At 44.1% G+C, this 14,727-nt stretch overlaps 1 protein-coding gene across 1 annotated transcript in view; it reads right to left on the bottom strand.

The window, feature by feature from the left end:
- The window catches only part of LOC146798085 (cytochrome P450 2G1-like), a 759,568-nt gene that overhangs the window by 53,132 nt on the left and 691,709 nt on the right, over window positions 1-14,727 (bottom strand). Inside the window, exons 6-7 of the mRNA XM_085625302.1 lie at window positions 8,686-8,827; window positions 7,347-7,534 (exon numbers count right to left, since the gene is read on the bottom strand). Of these exons, the coding sequence (XP_085481428.1) occupies window positions 7,347-7,534; window positions 8,686-8,827 (330 nt within the window). The remainder of the gene's footprint in view (window positions 1-7,346; window positions 7,535-8,685; window positions 8,828-14,727) is intronic.

The following is a 14,727-nucleotide window of genomic DNA, read 5'->3' as shown; positions in this document are numbered from 1 at the left end:
GACTCAGCCAGGTTTGTAATTCCTAATTTAGATTCCTTTCACATAGGTTTGGAAGAGGTTCATGGGTCAACGTTCTCTTCTTCTTGCTTCAAACGGGAAGATGGTATATCTTCACTCCTACAGGATCAGGGGGAATCCTCCGGGCCAGGTTTGGCTTGGAGACATGAAAGCCCTTTTCCTGTAATAGGAGCCTAATTCTCTCAAATGTAATCAGAACTGTTTAAGTGTAAAACAACCACTGCCTGGCTAAGTACTATTCTTAAAATCTACTAGTTAATATCATTAGGATGTATATTGCTTAGATCAATTTCTCACTGAGGGTTCAATATCTGTAAATATGTAGTAGTAGTAGTAGTAGAAGGCTTTATTCGAGTTATAAACTCATAAAAGCACAACATGCATATTATAAAAACATCACACTTAATCAGGGCATTTCATTCAATACATTAAAACAGTTGCGCAAGCTTAATCATTGTAAAACAAAACATTATACAAATAAAACATAATCAAGAAACATTAGGAGAAACAGAAAGGGCTCTCCGTCTAATGGACCAAGCCCACCCCAGGTACTTTGCTATTCCCATAACAATAGGCTCCTCAGAAGTAGTGCAAATAATTCTCTGTGCCTCAGCCGCACTGGATGTCCCAAGGTTCTTGCAGATAGGGGTTAACCAGACCCTTCTTGGGGAGGCATAAGCCTTACAAGCAAATAGGAAGTGTCCCACACTTTCCTTAGTTGCGCCGCATGCTGGGCAGCACTGGGTGTTCAAACTCTTCCACCTGCCTGTTAGATCTCTCAACGGGAGGGAACCAGATCTTAATTGGAAAAACAACTTTCTGTCCATAGGAACAGTTATACTGTCCCAGTAATTTTCTAAAGCAGGACACATTTTACTTTCCAAAAAGCGACCTCCCATTGAGTCAGATTTAACCCTTCTCCAAAGCCTCTCATCTATCCATTCCCAATATAGTGCTTTAAGTATATTTTTGCTTGGGAACACTTCCCCCGACGGATTGTCCCAAAGGTTGGAAAGACCTAGTTCGCCTAGCAATACCCTTAGGTTTTTTAGCCATGATATTTTATGGAATGTATCACTCTTGATTATTGCCAGGAAGCCTTCCCCATAATGCCTAATTTCAGGGGTGGACCAAAGTCGCCTCCAGTATAAGATGGGACGCAGTCTAGCTCGGTCGGTTACCGATCTTCTTCCCAGGTCAAGACTAAGGGGGATTAATGGTGTACTCTGGGGCAATCCCGTAATGCCCCTAAGAAACCAGTTCTCAGCTATCTGTACTGTGGTTAAGTTGTCAAAGCCAAACAGCTCCGCCCCATATAAGGCCGATCCTATTGCCTTAGCATCGTATACAGCGAGGACAGGTTTTATGGGTTTTGTTTTGGATCTATTGTGCTCCACCCGTAAGGCCCCCGATATTTGCTGATGTTTCAGGACCGCCTTTTCTATGTGGTGGGACCAACCATAATTACTTGCGATTTGTACCCCTAAGTAGGTGAACTCCCTTACGACCTCAAGCCCGATATTATTCAAGTGTATCCTAGGGCGAGGCTTCTGCCCTTGGGAGAAAGCCATCAGCTTGGTCTTGCCTATGTTTACTTCCAGGCCATGCTCCTGGCAAAAGTCATCAAAAACATTCAGGGCCCGTTGCAATCCAGCTGGGGTTTTGGATATTATCAAAGTGTCGTCAGCGAACATCAGGATCGGAACCCTGATGCCCGCCAACGAAGGCGCATCCACACTAGCGTCCTGCATCCTGCTGACTATCCCATTGATATATAATGTGAAGAGCAAGGGCGCCATTGCACAACCTTGGCGCACCCCACGCTCCACAGGGAAGTCAGTAGAGGATTGGCCATTTGACCCCCACTGTACTTTGGCAAAATTGCATTCGTGCAACCTCATAACCAAAGTAAGCAATTCTGCGGGAATGCCTATCTTACTTAACACTGCCCAGAGCTTACCCCTTGGGACTAGGTCGAAGGCAGCCCGCAGGTCGACAAAAGCGACATACAGGCTGCCCCCACCAAGAAGAACCGTCCCCCACCGTAGCATAGTGAAGCGAAACACCTGGTCGATGGTACTGGTAGCCCTTCGAAAGCCTGCCTGAAAAGGGGAAAGAGAATCATTTTCGTCCACCCAGTCCATAAGTTTGTTTACCACCATCTTCCCAATTACTTTTTGGACGGTGGCAATCAAACTTATGGGCCTGTAGTTAGCTGGAAGGGATCGATCTCCTTTTTTGTGGACGGGTATAATGATGGCTCCCCTCCACTGTTCCGGGACTTGCGCACCCTTTGCAATTGCGTTCCCCAATAGGAGCACATATCTGCCCCACCTATCTTTATCATTTTTAAAAACGTCCGAGGGTATCCCGTCTAATCCCGGGGCCCTACCCCCTTGAACGGAGCTAATTACAAATTCAACTTCCTTGGAGGAAAACAGATCATCCTTAGGAAATACAGCCAAGATTACATCCCCACCACCCCACTCCTTTGTTTCAGCATATTGGGGCCTAAAGTAATTCACCCAATCGGATTCAGCAACATTATTATCCGGTTTGTTTGGGGTACCGCCTCTGCCCCACTTTACTATCTTCCAGAAAAGCCTGGAATCCTTTGCTCCAGAAGCCTCCTTCAGTTCCTCCCAATGCTTCTCATCCCAGTCTTTTTTAGCCAAGAAAATGCTAGTATTGTATTGCTTCCTGGCAGTTTTGATTGCTACACTATCCCTGTTTCTAATAGCATTACCCAGTGTTAATCTGGCTGCCCTGCACTGTTTGTTAAACCACCCTGCTGGTTTAGAGGAAGCTGTGCGATTACCCTTACATGTTCTCATAAAGTATGGTTTTAGGGTGGCGAAAAGATTGTTATGGATTTCAGTGATCGCCCTAGATCCTGGCAGTGTTGCACTAGCTAATTCCATGGAAACAATTGCTTTGTCCACTTCAGACCCAATAAAATCCATGGAGGCTGCATTCGCCAATACCGAGGGCCATTTCAATCTACGCATATTATTCGCCATGTCTGGGAGCAACCCATTACTAGCATGTAGATAAGGCTGAGTGTGCTTCCACCAAGTGTGGGTCACACAGAGGGGGTTGTGATCACTTTCTATCCTGCCCTTAACTTCCATGTCACAAACCCCCTGCCAAAGATTAAGACTACAAATAACGTAGTCTATCCTGCTTCTATTATGACCATTATCATATGTGCACATACCTTCCCTATCTCCCTTTGTTCTACCATTGAGTGCACGCATCCCATATTCTAAACACATAGCATTTAAGGAAAGAATATCTTTTGACCAACGTTTGACAGGGGCAAGATTCAGGGAGGGAACACCCCATAGATTGTCCTCTTCCTGTCCTAATGGGTTTTCGGTACTGTCTAGAGGCTCAAAAGTCCAATTTAAATCCCCAGCTATTACTATTCTGTTTCCAAGGGACTTTGATTGCAGAAAATTAAATAGAGCCTCTAAAGTGGGGGAACTCCCGTTATTACAACCTCTGGCATAGACATTATATAAATCTATCACACCCCACTCTACTGAGGAAATTCGTAGCATTTGAATATCTCTGCAGCCCAAGTCCCACATTTTCACAGTAAGTCCGAAACTCTGTCTAATCCAAACTGTGAGGCCTCCTTTGGGTCTACCCCTAGGACCTCGACACGCCGGGATTGAAAAATTTAGATAGCCTTGGAGGTAAATAGGATCACAGGCCCAAGTCTCCTGGAAGAAACACAGTTCAAACCCGTTAATAAAGTCGGCCCACGATTGTAACATCAACTTACTCCCCAATCCTGCAACGTTCCAAGATACAAAGCTTTCCATAGCAGGGCTATCACTACCCATTATATCAGAAATGGGCAATCCCATGGGACTCAATTGTCCATCATCCTCATCTCCCAAATTGTGAGCATTGTCCACAGTATTCTGTTCCATTAACACCTCACCACTCATGTTTTGCATTAAATCCCCGGTAATTTCCTCTACAGATGCAACATTTTCATCGCCTTCTATTACCTTCAACACAGCATCAGTAGTCATTTCCGGGGTTTCGGGGACCCAAATTGGCTTCTGGTGTGGAAGGCATCCCCTTATGTTAAGCTTTGGTCAATATCCCCAGTTCAAACATTCAGTGCCTTCCAGACTATTATAATTTGAACCAATATTTTGGGGTTGCCATTGCAGTAGGGTAGAGGGTGAGGGTGCAATCATTACCAACGGAGGATTGGTGGAACTATTTAGATTCATGGGCCCACCTTTTAGTAAGCATGTTTGTCTTGGGTAGAAAAAAGAAAGATCCACGATACCAATTCCACCACTACTTATACCCCAGCCCTGCCTTGTAATCCAACCAGCCACCCTGGGGTCTTGAAAATTGATGATAATACAGTCACCCCCCAAGTTTTTACTGGTGTACCCAATCCAGTCGATCCTCCTTACCCCTATTATCAACCCGTCCAGCCCCCCCGGGAGTGGTCTATTTTCCTTCAACCAGTGCATTACTTTATTTTTGAGCATCTGGAAGTTTTCTCCTTGACCGACTAAAAGAGGTGGAACATTAGTGAGAACCGCCACGAAAGGGTGGGAATCCGGGGTAAGATTCACAGGAGGAATCTTTCGGGGTTGTTTCTCCAAATAAGTCGGTGGTGGTCTATTAACCGGGGCACTAGGACAAGGGTTAGGGATATTTGATTTTTGCTGAGGGTTTGAGGATAAAGCTTTAGTTGTCCTGGGGCCATTAAGGCCCTCTGCTCCAATATTTATGTTGGGATTGGAAATACTTGGCATTGGCCGATGGTTACTTGCAACAATGTTGCTGTTTTGTAGGCCCGTCTTATTCTTGTCCTTTACCATAGGGTGTTGGACCTTAGATGCTTTTTCCCTTGCACTAGTGCTCGGACAGACCTGCTCTGGTGAAATAAGCGGTTGACTTGGTCCCTTTGCCTGGGTCTTACTTATAGTGCAGCCTGCTTGGGGGAGAGTTACAACAACAGGCAGATTTTGTGCTTTTTCTGAAATTTCCTCAGCCCTACTAGACTCAGTTATCTTGGGCTGTAATTTAATTAGTGACTTAGTATGGAAAAAATTATCCAAGGTGGCCTGCTCAAAGTGGTCTAATCGATCCATTAGCTTATTTACTTTGGCCTCAATGGGTGTCAGAAGCAACCTTAGTAATTTCTCCAGCTCAGGTATCAATGAGTCTATTGGAGGAATGTTCGCAGCCAACCCGTTCCCCTGGGGATCACTAAATAGTGGATTAGAACTCTCTATAACTACATTGTCTCCCTCATTTAGTAAGTCGCCACTTCCACTTACCCCACTGTGTGCCTTTTGTGTAAATAAAGGGTTTTTTACCACTTTTCTTACCTTGTTAGGGGGTTTGGAAGTATGGAGTTTCCTTGGGGCAGTAATCCTTTTCCTTTTTACACATGGTTTTAGGCCTGACATACTAGTTTTAATTATGGTTTTCACTGTAGATGAATGAACAATGGGGTCTAAAGGTAAAGATGTGGACAGAGTGGCATTGTCCAATCTTTGTAGTGGGCCGTCCTCAATCTCCAAAGTAGAGGGAGAAGTGTTTTGTATTTCAATCACCCCAGGCAAAGTTATAGAGGACAGAGGGGTTACCAATGCCGGATAGGCTTGCGGCAACCTTTTTTCCATAGAGCTTTTAAGAAGCTCAATGGACAGCCTACGGTCTGCACGTTTCTCCGCCAGTGAGATCTCTTTGTCTATATCTTGATTGGAACGATTGGAAAATAATTTGTCCAAGGGGCCTAGAATGGTCGTACCACCCTCAGAATGGGGAGGTGGTAAGCTGGTAGTATTTAACCTGTGAGACATTATTGGTAGGTTTTACGAGTACATAAACACAGTGGGGCACACAATATAATGGATCAATGGAGTCCCGAGAACAACGAATTACAAGAAACAGATCGCGAGTCCTACTCGTCAGTGGGGTGGCCCAGCCCGGCCTCCTTTGGCCCCTGACGGCCACAGACGGTCCCGCCCTTGTCCCGGGCTTCTCCCGGCGCCCTCCCGCGCGCTCCCGCGCAGCGGAAGAGCAGAGCCCGTAATATATGCACGAATAGGTGAGAAGGGGGGAGGGGTCGGGGAGAGCGGCCCAGGTGTAGCAAGTCAGGCAGGCAGGCGGGCGCTCCTGGGATATGTAGTCCCAGTGCAGCGCGCGCGCTCGCTCGCAGCCCCTACCAATATCCTTCCCTCAGCATCCCCCTGTAAACAATGGCAGGCAGCACTCCAAGCGCAGCGGGACCCGCGGAGCGGGTTCCGCAAGAAGTGGGTTGACGGCTGATGGCAAACTCCAAGCTCCCAACTCCAACCAGGTCACAGCAAAAATGCAGAAAGGCGTCCCACTTGCCAGATCCAAAGAACAGCTGATAAATGCTCGGTGAGAGGGGGGAGGGGTCGGGGAGAGCGGCCCAGGTGTAGCAAGTCAGGCAGGCAGGCGGGCGCTCCTGGGATATGTAGTCCCAGTGCAGCGCGCGCGCTCGCTCGCAGCCCCTACCAATATCCTTCCCTCAGCATCCCCCTGTAAACAATGGCAGGCAGCACTCCAAGCGCAGCGGGACCCGCGGAGCGGGTTCCGCAAGAAGTGGGTTGACGGCTGATGGCAAACTCCAAGCTCCCAACTCCAACCAGGTCACAGCAAAAATGCAGAAAGGCGTCCCACTTGCCAGATCCAAAGAACAGCTGATAAATGCTCGGTGAGAGGGGGGAGGGGTCGGGGAGAGCGGCCCAGGTGTAGCAAGTCAGGCAGGCAGGCGGGCGCTCCTGGGATATGTAGTCCCAGTGCAGCGCGCGCGCTCGCTCGCAGCCCCTACCAATATCCTTCCCTCAGCATCCCCCTGTAAACAATGGCAGGCAGCACTCCAAGCGCAGCGGGACCCGTGGAGCGGGTTCCGCAAGAAGTGGGTTGACGGCTGATGGCAAACTCCAAGCTCCCAACTCCAACCAGGTCACAGCAAAAATGCAGAAAGGCGTCCCACTTGCCAGATCCAAAGAACAGCTGATAAATGCTCGGTGAGAGGGGGGAGGGGTCGGGGAGAGCGGCCCAGGTGTAGCAAGTCAGGCAGGCAGGCGGGCGCTCCTGGGATATGTAGTCCCAGTGCAGCGCGCGCGCTCGCTCGCAGCCCCTACCAATATCCTTCCCTCAGCATCCCCCTGTAAACAATTGCAGGCAGCACTCCAAGCGGGTTCCGCAAGAAGTGGGTTGACGGCTGATGGCAAACTCCAAGCTCCCAACTCCAACCAGGTCACAGCAAAAATGCAGAAAGGCGTAAATATTAAAATCAGACCAAATACCTTTGGAAGCGTGTATCCTCTGAACTGGGTGTTGCTCACCACTGAATGGTTGAATCCCATTGGGAAATTGTCAGCTACTCGCAAAATCTCATGGATCACGGCATTTGTGTACGGCATCTTGCTTCTGTCCTCATAGGTGGGAGTGCGATGCTGGCCGATTTCACGGTCTATCTCTTTGTGGATTTTTCCTGTCAAGTAATAGGGAAAATATAAAGATTTTTTTTTTCATAATGTGATTTGGTTTGAATTGTATTCAGGTTATCTATGAAGTAGTCAATGGAAGCAGGGGAAAGTTTTTAGGTCTGTGTTCTGGGGTTGGCAGTTAAAGCACAGTGGTCCTGTCCAGTGTTACAGCAATACATTTATCAGCCTTACAAAAGCAATTATTTTCAGTGATAACAGGCATGTAGGGAAGCCTGAGGAGCGCTTTTGAAGTTTTGGTTGCTCTCTATCACCTCATGTAGGTCTTTGTGGTGGTGAAAGAAGGTGTGGTGTGAAATATAAGGCAAGCGGCATGCTGCAATCCTGAAATGGGTGTAGTGAGGGAAAAGAGCAAGAAATAGATGGAATGAAAGGGAAAAAATTAGTAGAGGTAATGGAATAAAGGAAGAAAATTGCAAGAAGCTGGAAGATTATATGGGGTAAATATTTTGTAGATATAACTATGCCTTGCATTAATCCATATTTCTGCATCAGAAATGCCTATTTAAAAAAATATATATGTTTTTATTTAACAATGTAGCTCATTCCTCTTTTTGCTCTCCTTTTATTATAAAGGGGATGTATTATGATGCAAAGTAGTTTGGGGCAACCGTAAGGTGCTCTATTGGTTACTGAGTTAAGGTTTTCTGGATGTTTTCATGGACACTACTGTGGTTCTTTGTGAAGAAGTCCATCTTCTTACTACCATAAATTTGTCAATCTTATTAATGGGGTTTCTTCCTTTTACTCTTTATCCACAACTAATGAAATATGTCCTGAATACCCTGCCTTTCTTGGAGGGCTCCACAAGTGAGAACTGCAGAAATAACTTACCCAAATGAGCTCGGAGCACACCAATGACAAAATAGTAGAAGAAAGTCATGATTTGCATAACAGGCCCTTGATTTGACTGTTATTATCAGTTGGTGTAAGAAAAAGTGAATGGGAACTGAGAAATGTTCACAAAGACCAAAGACTGTAGGAGTCGCAGAGCACAGACAATGGATATAAGAGTTGGAGAGAGAAACACCAGCAGAACATTTGTAGTATTAGAATTCATATTTTTTGTTTCTGTTTATCGCCGACAATTTCAAAAGGAGATATCATGATGTTTACACTCAAACGGTGTTCTTCTTACCCTGGACTTCTGGGTATTTCAAAAGGTACAATATTCCATGTGTCGTGGTCATGGTGATCGGCTCTAATCCACCCAAAAGTATGTCCATTATTGTTGGCACCAAGTTCTTGATTGAAAATTCAGAAAACGGTTTATCCTTTTCCTGTGAGTAAAGATAATTTTCTTTTTACAGATCCAACACATTGGTTCATCTATTCTAACATAATTTAAAGCTAACACTATTACCTCCCCTCCCATTTCCCTTGTCACAATCCCAACTGAAGGCCAGATTTATCAATATTTCATGCAATGCAGCAAGACAACTGTGTAAAAAGGAGAGGGCAGGAAAGAGCCATATTTACTAACATGTGGCTGCGCTGGCTCACAAGCTGCTGCCTAATGCCAATAAAGGCACCCTCGCTCTATGGTGCCTGAGTTGCAGGCAGGATTGTATTTGTGCAGGAAGGGACACCTTCCTGCACAAAAAACATAATTAGAGGCTTTTTCCTGTTTCTACGTGTGCCGCATAATACAGTACACTTTGAAAGAGGAAACAACGAGGAGAAATAAAGATTTTTCTCCTTGTTGTGCCTCTACTGGTAAGGCGTAGTGTTTTGACACATTTCCAGGTTTACCAGTCTTGATAAATCTGGAAATGTTCCAAAATCCACGGGTGGATGCATGAGAACATCCACGCTCCACCCTTGGAACTACTTCCTAGGGCAGAGTAATGCAAGCCAGCGACTTACACTGCCTTGTGTTACTCCAATTTTTCCGCACATGTAGCCTTGGTTGCCAAGTAAATCTCACTTAAGTATTGTGTTGCTCTTGCAACACCATGCATGACGCAAGGGCAATGCAATACAATTAGACATTTGACCCTGATTGAGGAGTTCATCATCCTTGAGACAGGTTATTCCCTTATCCCATAATAGCAAATGAAGGGCCTTATTTTGAGAGGGGTGCCCTGTCACTAATGTGACGGATATCCTGTCTGTAGTATTATAAGTGTCTTAGGATACAACACACTTTCAATATACATTTGTGATGAAGAACCCATCCTAAGAAACTGTAAATCAGGCCCTAAGGCTTATTTAGTCTCTCTTTATTTCTGCTAACATTGACGGTACTCATTGCCCCATACATCTATTTGATGCAGCCACTAACAGTCCTGTTTTTTTCTTACCTTGTGCAGGTGATCATTTACAAAATCAGTAAGAAAGAATACCATTTCTATTTTTCATTTATGGCTAGAGTGGCTTGAGGATTGTGCTTTGACTCTTCAGTATTCCTCCTTATTTTTGAAGCCTTAGGCGTGGCATTAAGAAAAGCCATAAAGGACGGCTGCAGGAACCCTGAGAAAAGGCAGCCCTCATGCTTCTATAGCAGGGCATCAGGTGATATAAAGAGTACCAAAATCTCACAGGAGCAATATTTTTAAGTGTCCCTTGATTTATTGAATGTGCAGATGAAGTCGGCTAGTGAAGTTCCTAAGTGTGCAAGAAAGAGAACGCACACAGAAGAATACCAATACTCTCCAGGCATAAAGTTATATCTTTGTCTCAAGATGCTAATCATAAACTGATTGAAGGGGTAATGTCAGCACCTCTACAGAAACAATCAAGTATTCAAATCTTTGAACAGTCCAAGGTTGACGACCCAGAGCCTCAGAGATAATGGGATAAATTAGTACAAGAGAGTTAACTGTTTGACGCAATAAGTCATATTAGACAACGATTGAACTTCAATTCACACAGTTAAGAGATTTGAGTGAAATAGACTTGACAGAATATTCCTAGATGTTTCAGTCATCAAATGTTAGCACTTAGGGCCTGATTTAGATAATGGTGTACGGGTTACTCTGTCACAACTGTGACGGAGTTACCGTCCGCCAAAATATAAATCCCATAGGATATAACAGGATATTTCAGTGAACGGTATATCCATCACCTTTGTGATGGAGTAACCCATCCGCCAAGATCTAAATCAGGCCCTTACTTTCCAGAGTCAGTAAAAGTCAAGTTTTTATCGGCTTTAGAATATTCTCTTCCATCAGACCCAGTTGACAAAAATGGCTTATGTGTGGCACCTAACATTCCTTTCCCCAGAACAATAAATGCTGTCTGTGCCTCTAAGGTACCATCTAGTGATTTCCAAATTGTTTATGAAGGAGTACAAAAGGTAGCTATTAGACCTGCTAGCCTTAGGGTGGTCTTTCCCTAAACACTGTACCTATGTACCTCTGTGTTTGTTGCTGAAGTTCGTTTCTGTTGGCCTTAGGACTCGGTGCACTTTACTCCGGCTCTCTCCCATAAACATGGTTTAATTGGCTTACAACTGATTGACATTTTTAACTTACTTATAAGTCCATGAAGAGTGGCATGCCATACACCCAGGGCCTGTAAACTAAATGCTACAAGTGGTTCTGCAGCACGTAATGTAACACCCGCTTAAACTGCACATTAAAACATGCCCCAAGCCTGCCATTGCAGTCTGAATGCAATTTTAAACTGCCAATTCGAATTGGCAATACAACCCCCTTACAAAGTCTTAAACTCCCCTTTTGCATATACGTCATTCCCTTAGGTAGGCCTTCGGGAGTCTAAAGGGCAGGTATATTGTAATCAAAAGATTGGACATGTACATTTAGGTTTTACATGTGCAGGTAGCGAAAAACTTCTACATTTGTTTTTCACTTCTGTGAGGCCTACCTGTCTCATAGGATAACATTGGATTGGCTTATTATATTTATTAAGTGCTAAATTGCTACATTTTGATTGAAACCAGGTAGACAATTAATGTTTGGTATCTAAGGTATTGTAATGAAAAATCATGTTTAATGGAAAAGTTAGATTTGTGATTACTATTTAGAAAGTGCCACTTTTTGAAAGTTGGCGTTTTCCTACCCTTAGCCCTTTTTTGCTTTGGGTCACATGACTGTCTGTAACTGGCAGTTAGATTTTGTGAATTCCTCCCAGAAAGTCACAGCATAGAGGGATTAGGTGTGCCTGAATGGACCACCTGCTGGCAGGATAGGAGACAGAGCTGCGCACAGACCCACTTGCATTTAAATAGGTTGTGCTCTGCCTTCACCCAAATGACTTATCATCTCCACATTGTAGAGGAGTCAGGAAATTCCATGATACGTTCCAGAGCTTCTCCTACCTTTAAGAGGAAGGACACTAGGTATAAACCTGCAACTTCATCCACTCTGAGTACGTTCTGAACCACCAAATGGTCCCCTATGAGTCCTGGTTCCTAGGTTGCGGAGCTAAAGGCATCCAGATATCGACAATCCAAAACTGAGGACTTCAAATATTATTGGCTAAAATGGTGGTTGGCCATATTTTTCAACTTTGTCATGGTTTTGCATGACTAGATGTCCGCAGTTGGAGCTTTGATCTTTTAAATGCTAGTTTTTACAAAAAACATTAAAAACGCATAAACCCGGTTCTATTGATTGAATTTTATGATCAAATAATTTTTTTAATGTACTCTCTTTTTGAAATTGCTCTCAGATTTTTCTTGTGCTGTGTTTTCACTCTATGACTGTTTGTGTACAGCACAAATACTTTACACATTGTCTCTAAGTTAAGCCTGGCTGTTTTTTGCACCAAGCTACTCAGTGTTAAGCAAAGGCCAATGTATTGACTTTTTGTGGTTCACCCTGGCAGGGATTGTGGCAGTTGCTTTACCAGGGCTTACACCCCAGTCGAAAAACAACCCAATCTCTAAAATTGGTATTCACCACAGTGTCTCAGGACGTTTAATTCTACAGTACCATACAGTTATTTGTGTTACACAAAAATCTCAGCTAAACAATTTGACACCAGAGTTGACCTCTTTTTAAATTCCTAGTTTTCCATTGGCTGATTGCTTCCTTTTCTAAATGTGAGTGCCCTACCTTCCTTTTTTTTCTCACCATGGACATTGAGATGTGCAACCTCAACACCCTCAGCTGGGCTGAACTGCTAAAACTTTGCAAACAGAAGGGGCTGAAAGCAGACAGGAGGGCTACCAAACAATCTTCATGTTGCTCTCAGGGCTTTTGAAGAGGTGCAGAGGTGGCAATCTGCCTTAGGAGAGGATGATGGTGATGACAATGATGAGGGAGAAGCATTATAAGAGGAAGAGGGGATGGTAGACCCAGTCTCAGGTCCTGAGCTGCAAGGAGAGCCCAACAAAACCCCGGCAGATGACCAGGATCCCAGGATGGAGCAGGGAGCAGTATGTTTGCTAGGGGTCTGAACCCAGAGGAGCTGGAGGACAGGAAAGCAGAGAGGGCGTTCAAGCTGCAGCTAGCCCAGATGAAGCTGGAAGCAGGGGAGAGGAAGGGTGAGGCTAAGAAAGCCTTAGAGGAGAAGAAACTATACATTATTTGGACAATGAGACATGTTACTGTAATAAGCATTGTATGAATAGTAAATAATATGAACAATTCAACGATGTTCATTTTTGCATATGTTTGAGTACTCTTATCTGTCCTCGGTCTTAGCATTCAGGAAGTTGGTTGCAGTGCACAAATTATCTTTCCTATCAGGATGGAGGTGGAAGTCAGCACTGCTATATATCAGTCATAGTCTGTAGCAGTTCTGTGATAATCCCAGCAAGCTTTAGCACAGAGGCTGTTTATATAATAATATGCTATTCTTATCATGTGTGGCAGAGGCAAAGAGCAGCTCATTTGGTTTTGTCTAGCTAAAATGAAGTGTCTCGTAACAAGCACAGAAAGAAAGGAAAACATTGACATTGTGTTCTTCATGTACAACCCTGGGACTAACTGTACAGAGTACCGGGCATCAGTGCCTATCACAGATGCAGGTACATCACAAACACATGTTAGCATAAAAGAGTGTTAAAGAAAACCATCAGGAAGAGATGTCAAACAAGGGAGTTGAATCCAAAATGGAGAATACATGGGACCCATGCTACACCGTTTCACTTGGTCACAAAATAGACTATTACTAAAGGCTAGCCACTCTAAAAGCAATTAAAAGGCATAGCCTTATACAATGTAAATGTTTAATAATATAAGCCATTACAAAATGACAATTAAACATCCATCAAAATATTTTTTTAAAGAAATAAAATAATTTAACTAAACAAAAACACCAAATTAAAATGGTCTATGAGACGTCCATACTACAGGACAGCAGCCCAGAAAGGTCCCCCATATCCAGAAAGTCAGTTGGGTCCTGAAGGGAACCTGCTCCAGCTTTCACTTGGTCAGAACCAGTCTCCTTACCAAAAGCCGCGGGCAGGGGTGCCAGAAGTGCAGCCTCACATGAGGAACCAGACGCTATAGATCCTGCAGCCGAAACATCCATCCAATCTTGTGCACGCACCTCATAATAACCATTTTGCAGCAATGTAGCAACAAAAGACAGTAAGTACTAGAGGTGCACCATCAATGAACACATGAACAGATCCATGTCCTTAGTTTACACCAATTGTGTAGCAAGGCATATGTCTAGTGCACATTTGAATGAGCACCAGAGGCAGCTAAAACAGTCTGTACACTCTGAAATCACACAGGCTGGAAAGACATAGACCAGTTGCCATATAATTCTATTAACAAAGAGAATCCAAAGTACTGAGCCATACACCCATGGCACAGACAGACGTATGACAATTTCATCAGCATTTGGTCTTTTTGTGGGAAATCCATTGCAGAGCAACAAAAATAGGACCAAACAGCAAATATCTAAGAATAACAAAAATGAAAGCCTCCAAAAACGCTTGAAAAGAGTAAGTGTATAACAGATGGACTCGCTCCGAGTACAGTCTGAAATGCCAATACAAATCAAAACCTAACTGCTTTAAAAAAGTGTACAATACCACCAATGTTTGAAGCATTAGAAATGCGGTGAACAAGTTCACCAATATATAGCAGCAAATTAGTGTGCAACAAAGTTTGTAGTTCTGAGGAAGACCTTGCAACTTGGGGTTTAAAAGTTTCTCGGGCAGATGTTACTTCCACATCTTTTTGAATCAATAAGCCTTTCAGTTGGCTTAACATATCAAAGGCAACATTAGAAATAGGGATTTTCAGCTTCAAGATAA

Source organism: Triturus cristatus, chromosome 9, assembly GCF_964204655.1.
Source record: "Triturus cristatus chromosome 9, aTriCri1.1, whole genome shotgun sequence".
Lineage (NCBI taxonomy): Eukaryota > Metazoa > Chordata > Amphibia > Caudata > Salamandridae > Triturus > Triturus cristatus.
This window is presented reverse-complemented; position numbering and strand designations above follow the sequence as displayed.